Raw genomic sequence first — 6,696 nt, forward strand, 5'->3', positions numbered from 1 at the left:
GTGTTTCATTCTGCTGTGCATAAGGTCACTATAAGTCAGTACCGACTCAATGGCACCTAACAACAACAGCAAACATCTATATAATATATATATACGGGTTCCAGAAAGGTGTTTACTTCTGCTTTATTGATATTGTGCTCTCTCTAAATATATACATCTATATAGCACACACATATATATATAGCACATGTATATGTTTATGCTTACCTGCACTTTATTGACAATGCAAAGACTTTTGACTGTGTGGTTCATGACAAGCTATGGATAACATTGCAAAGAATGGGCATTCCTGGAACACTTGATTGTGCTCATGAGGAACCTGTATATAGACCAAGAGGCAGTGATTCAAAAGAACAAGGGGATATGAAATTGTTTAAAATCAGGAAAAATGTGTGTCAGGGCTGTATTTTTTCACCACATTTAGGCAATTTGTATGCTGAGCAAATAATCCAAAAAGCTATATTTATGAAGAAGAAGGTGGCATCAGGATTGGAGGAAGACTCATTAGCAACCTGAAACATGCAGATGATACAACTTGCTTGCTGATGAAGATCCAAGTCCACAGCCTTCAGTATGAATTGCATCTCAATGTGAAGAAAATAAAAATCTTTCTTATTTTGGACATGTTATCAGAGGGACCAGTTCGTGGAGAAGGACATAATGCTTGGTAAAGTGGAGGTTCAACAAATAAAAGGAAGATAAATAGATAAATTGACTTAGTGGCTGCAACAGTGGGCCTAAACATATCCATTGTGAGGCTGGCACAGGACTAGGCAGTGTTTTCCTGTGTTGTGCATGAGTTGGAACTGACTCAATGGCACCTAACAACCTATTAGATAACTTAATTGACTTTTATATGAAATAAACAAAATGGAAGGAAGGTTATCTATAGCTGACATCTTTAAAAATAACAATGACTTCAAAAATATTATGTGTAAGAGGTTTCACAGACATTTGTTTGAGAATTTTAACTTCGGACACTACAAAGAAGATACCATATGGGATGTGGGAACAATGTGACTAAGAGAATATTGTACAAGGAACAAGGCCATGAGGATTCTGAGAATGAATTCATTGTTATAACCCTATATGTAAAAAATTATGTATGTATGTAAATGTGTAGGAAAAAGTATGAACACGGTACAAACCCAACAGTAATTACCTCTCAGGAGTGGGTGTTAAGTTGGCAGGACAGGGATTTAAACTGACTTTTTAACTTTTTAATCTACTATTTGGAATTTTACAATGTTTATGCATTAGTATACTGCTTCTGTAACTACATTATTTTAATTTTTTTAATCATTGTGTGTTCTACCAAAAAAAAAAATATATATATATATATATACTGTAAGTAATTAACAATAGTTAATTTGTTAATAACAGGGAAAGCTGCCTGCATTGACAAGTTATGTATCACACCTCAAGAACTGATTTCTCACCTTGGAGAATTTGGGGAGTTCTGTCCTGTCAGCCTAGCCGAAGCATATGAATTGTTTGATTGCTCTGTAATGAATTCCTTGGAATTTGCAGCAGAGTTCAGGGGACACTATTATAAAATGAATTCTTTGGAAAAACTAAATGTAAGTTTGTTCCTAACTCCAAATATTTACCAGGGGAGTTCATCAAATAGGGCTGGAATTCCATTATTAGAACCTGGGACCAGTGAAGCAACTCAGAAATTGTTCATAAGATGTACATCCCAGGACATATTTTTGGCACAAAGCTAAGGTCCAGTTTCCATGATGTGGGCTGGGACTGGACCACCCTCACAGGGAGGGAGACCCAACAGTGAACACCTTCCCATTCCTCCCCATGGAGGGTGGGCACTCAGGGGATCAGCTCCAAGGCTCCAGAAGGGAAGTTAAAGGTAGTATAAATGAAGAGAGAGTTGATGTGTGTATGTGTCTTATTTCTAGAGACAATTCTCTATTACATATAAACAGAAATTCCCTGTGTGCCTTACATTTGTCTTTAAATGAAACAGAATACAGATTTGTTCTGATATTATAATGTCCAAAGCTTGATGATATAAAAGAAGTTGACAGCTGAAAATAATAATGAAAGCTGAACACTTTATAATGTGTTTATAACCTGGGCACTATTCCCCTAAAGGATTAGATTTTTTAGTGAGGGTGGGGAGGGGCTACATTAAGGGAGCATTTGTTTCTTCCTGCTTATTTAAATGGTAATCCCAGAATTTAAAACTGGAAGTGATATGAAAGCTCATGTATCTGGTCCACTCCTGTCATGTTACAGAGAGCTAACTAAAGTCCTGGTGTGGTGCTGTAGGATATGCACTGGACTGCTAACCACAAGGTCAGCAATTCAAACCCAACAGCCACTCCCAGGAAACCCTTTTTAGAAAATCACTGCAAGTCAGAACTGACTTGACAGCAATAATTAAAATCAGAAATTAACTCAGCTGCATCCAGGGTGTCTACCTAGTGATTATATATACTGCAGAACAAGACGACAGGTCAGCAGTAGTCCCTAGTGCCTGGTACATGGTGGGAGCTCAACAGATATTTTCTGTGAAAACGAATGAGATTGTTGTTGTTGTTTGCTGTCAAGTCAGTTCCTACCCTAGGGTTCCTACCCACAGGGACCCTGTATAGGGTTTCCAAGGAGCAGCTGGTGAGCTTGAACCGCCGATCTTGTGGTTCAAACGGCTTTGCAGCCTGACGCATTAACCCACAGCGCCACACCAGGACTCGTTGAATGAGATTGTTGTTGTTATATGCCATCGAGTCGGTTCCAACCCATAGCTTCCAAGGCTGTAAATCTTTGTGGGAGCAGAAAGCCTCCTCTTTCTCCCGCATAGCAGCTGGTAGTTTCGAACTGCTGACCTTGAGGTTCGCAGCCCGATTCATAACCACTAGGCTACCAGAGCTCCTTAGTAAAATGAGATTAAGAGAACAATTACTGTAAGGAACTTCCAACTGGAAAAGGTACAATGCAGAGAACAGCCCTTAGGTGGTTTGAAGGGCAGGACATCACTACTAGAAAAGGGCAAATTGTTGCAGATTTTTAATGGATTTTGATTGGTGTAAGTTTCCTGTTTTAAATGGTCTGTCTCCCTACTGTCATTTTTAAATAGAAATTCTTGGAGAACCCAGAACAGTACGTGCCTCCGTTAGCACCCTATCCACTCCCATCTGCCGACATGATTCCCAAAAGGCTGACACTATCAGAGCTGAAGTGTCGTTTCCCTAAGTGTGCAGAGCTCCAAGGATACTGCCCAGTGACCTACCAAGATGGAAAGCAAAGGCAAGTCCTCACCCTTGTGAAAACAGGGAATGTTGTCTTCACATTGGTTTAAACTTCCCTATTGTTTAATTGAAAAAGTTCTTTTTCTTTCTCGAATTGCATAGGTAGAAAAATAAAACATTTTTGACATTTTTATTTATACAGTATTGCATATTAATCATACATTTGATTGTGTGTGTGTCTTTCAGATATGAAGCTCTAATCCCTGGGAACATTAACTATGCTTTAGAATATCAGGATCGTATATATATTTGTGAGACTGAAGAAAAACTGCAGAAATTTTTCAGGTGAGATCATGTAGTAAGTTACAAATTTTTTGTTGAATATATTCGATACTTCATGCAATACACTAGGAGCTAAGAGGATATATTTATACCTATATCTAAACCTAAGGAGCTCTGGTAACATAGTGATTATGAGTCCAGCTACTAACCTCAAGATCAGCAGTTCAAAACTGTCAGCCATCCCATGGGAGAAAGATGAGGCTTTCTGCTCCTGTAAAGAATTACAGCCTTGGAAACCTATGCAGGGTCGCTATGAGTCGGAACCGACTCCACAGCATACCACCACCACCATTATATCTAAAACTATAAGGAGCCCTAGTGGTGACGCACTGGTTAAAGGCTTGGCTGTCAAGGGAGAAAGACTTGGACATCTGCTCCCAAAACAATGATGGCCTGGAAACACTGTGGAGCAATTCTACTCTGTTGCCTGGGGTTGCTCTGAGTCTGAATTGAATCATCACACAATAATACCTATGCCTGTATATGCTGTTGTTTAGTGCCGTTGAGTTGGTTCTGACCCTGTGTAGTGTTTCCTAGGAGTGGCTGGTGGGTTTGAACTGCTGACTTTGTGATTAGCAGACTAGTGTGTATCCTTCAGTACCATACCAGGACTCCATACTTTATATATTGAGAGTGAAATTTTATCCAAAATAATATGGACTGGACTCTGGTGTTTGGTGTTAGAAGAAAGGAAAGTGAGCAGACGTGAGAAATACTTAGTAGGTAGAATCAACAGGCCTGGATGACAGCTTGGATGAGGGCCTGAGGGAGGGAAGAAGGTGGAAGGAAGGTCAAAGGTGAATTCTGGGTCTCTGGCTTGGGTCAGGGAAATTGGTTGTGGTGTTGTCTCTGAGAGGGAACCCTGGGAGAGAAGTTGTTTTGCAGGAAAACAGGAATCATTTAGTTTGAGCCATGCTGTGTTTTAAGTATCTGTGGTAGGCAGTTGAATATATGTTTATGCTACTCAGCAAACTGGTCACTCCAATAGATACGTGTTTGAGTTTACTCAAAGAGTGATGTGAAGAAAACAGAGGGCATAGGGTAAAGTCCTGAGGAACACCAGAATACATGTCTGAAGAAGAGTCTCTGGAGAGACTGAAAAAGAGGACCCCACAGAGAGGTGAAAGGAGAGCCAACATGGGGAAACACCATGGAGGTTACTCCGGGGAGACATCTTCTCTGGAAGGGTATAGTCAATGGCTTCAAATGCTGCTTTGAAGGGCAAATAAGACAAGGGCTGGAAAGCCTCTCCGACAAGTCATTCACTGGTGATTTTGGCAAGAATAGTTTCTGAAGGGAAGCCAGTTACAGAGCTGAGGAGTGGTGATGGAGCTCTGGTGGTGCTGTAAGGTAAGCATTGGACTGTTAACCACAAGGTCAGTTGTTCAAGTCCACCAGCTCTTCTGCAGGAGAAAGATGAAGTTTCAGGGTTACAACTGAGTTGGAGTTGTCTCAATGGCAGTTGATTTGTTTTTTTATATGGTTTGTAGGAGGGTTGAGTGGCAATTGTTGTTGTTAAGTGACATTGAGTCGATTCAGACCCATAGCAACCCTGTATACGGTTTCTGAGGAGCACCTGGTAAACTTGAACCACTGACTTTGTGGTTCAAGAGACTTTGCAGGCCAGTGCATTAACCCATAGTGCCGTATCAGGTTAAGGTGAGAGGTGAGGAAATTAAGAACCTGCCTATAGTTAACCTGGACAGTGAATAAGGAAGACCATAGAAGAATTGATGCTTTTGAGTTATGGTGCTGGAGGAGAATATTGAAAGTGCCATGGACTGCCAAAAGAACCAATAGATCCGTTTTGGAAGAACTGCAGCCAGAGTGCTCCTAAAAGGCCAAGATCACCAAACTTCATCTCTCATACTTCGGACATATTGTCAGGAATGACCAGTCACTGGAGAAGGATATCATGTTTGGTAAGGTGGAAGGTCAAAGAAAAAGAGGAAGACCCCCAGCGAGATGGATTGGCCAAGTGGCAGCATCAATGGACTCAAGTGTGGCAACAGTAGTGAGGTTGGCCCAGGATCAGGCAGTGTTTCATTCTGCTGTGCATAAGGTTGCTATGAGTCGGTACTGACTCGATGGCACCTAACAACAACAACAATAGTTCAGATGTTTTACAGATACAGATGCCTTTAGTGGCCAGAAGGTTAAAGGTCATGAGAGAAGCAGGTCAGATGTGAAAAAGGAGGAAATTGGGGCCTTAAGTGGAATCCGGAGTCCCACCACAACCTTCAGAGGTGGGACATCCCCACTTGAAAGGACATGCAGACCAGCAGGGGAAAAAAAAAAAAAGCAGACTGTTTGGCTGTTACAAGAACAAACCAGCTGTTCGCCTGGGATCCATTAAGGCAGAAAAGTCAGCCCATCAGGGTAAACCCCCTTCCAAGACTGAAACTCAAAGGGAACATTGAGCAGGCTTATAAACTCTGGTGACTGCCTTGGTCTGCTTGTGAGTGGAAATGGGGAAATGCATGTTCCATAGACACCCTTCAACCTTGAAATGACAGAGAGAAGAGAAAGTGTTGTCTGGTCTACAGTTTAGGGAAACTTGTAAACTCCTGAGCCCATAGACACTGACCTAGCCACTGGGGGCTAGAGCTGAGAGTGCAGTGGCCAGCTGGTCAGAAATGTGCGGGAGGCACAGAAGAATGCCCAAACTTGCAGATAGTACCCATATGGCCTAGCTTGATGGCTTGCTGATCAGAATTCAATTAGTGGAAGATAAGAAGTCTGATAAAGGAAGCAAGTGTAAATTGCTACAATTTGATGAACTGAAACTTTGCTTATGGATGTTGTTGTTGTTGTTACGTGCCGTCTAGTCGGTTCCGACCCTTATGGATGTAGTTGCTCAAAATTCCAACTGAGAAGGAATGATTTTTCACATCAAGAATCAAGCCTGTCCCCTCAGTACACAGGTTTGATAGGGACAAGCAACTTAGACATTGGTTACCAAAAATGGGGGGCTATAAAGGCAGTTCGAGACTACCAGCTGTTCCATGGGAGAAAGATGAGGCTTTCTGCTCCCATAAATATTTACAGCCTCAGAAACACTGTACAGGGTCGCTATGAGTAAGAACTGACTCCACGGCACATAACCACTACCAAGGCGTGAAGTAGCTGGCTTACCAGCTGTCAA

At 41.6% G+C, this 6,696-nt stretch overlaps 1 protein-coding gene across 1 annotated transcript in view; it reads left to right on the forward strand.

Annotated features, from left to right (window-relative positions):
* The window catches only part of AK9 (adenylate kinase 9), a 175,220-nt gene that overhangs the window by 161,784 nt on the left and 6,740 nt on the right, over positions 1 to 6,696 (forward strand). The window contains exons 38-40 of the mRNA XM_006839988.1: positions 1,384 to 1,580; positions 3,098 to 3,267; positions 3,456 to 3,554. Coding sequence (XP_006840051.1) covers positions 1,384 to 1,580; positions 3,098 to 3,267; positions 3,456 to 3,554 — 466 coding nt within the window. The remainder of the gene's footprint in view (positions 1 to 1,383; positions 1,581 to 3,097; positions 3,268 to 3,455; positions 3,555 to 6,696) is intronic.

Source organism: Chrysochloris asiatica, unplaced genomic scaffold (genome assembly GCF_000296735.1).
Source record: "Chrysochloris asiatica unplaced genomic scaffold, ChrAsi1.0 scaffold00027, whole genome shotgun sequence".
In the NCBI taxonomy this organism is placed as follows: domain Eukaryota; kingdom Metazoa; phylum Chordata; class Mammalia; order Afrosoricida; family Chrysochloridae; genus Chrysochloris; species Chrysochloris asiatica.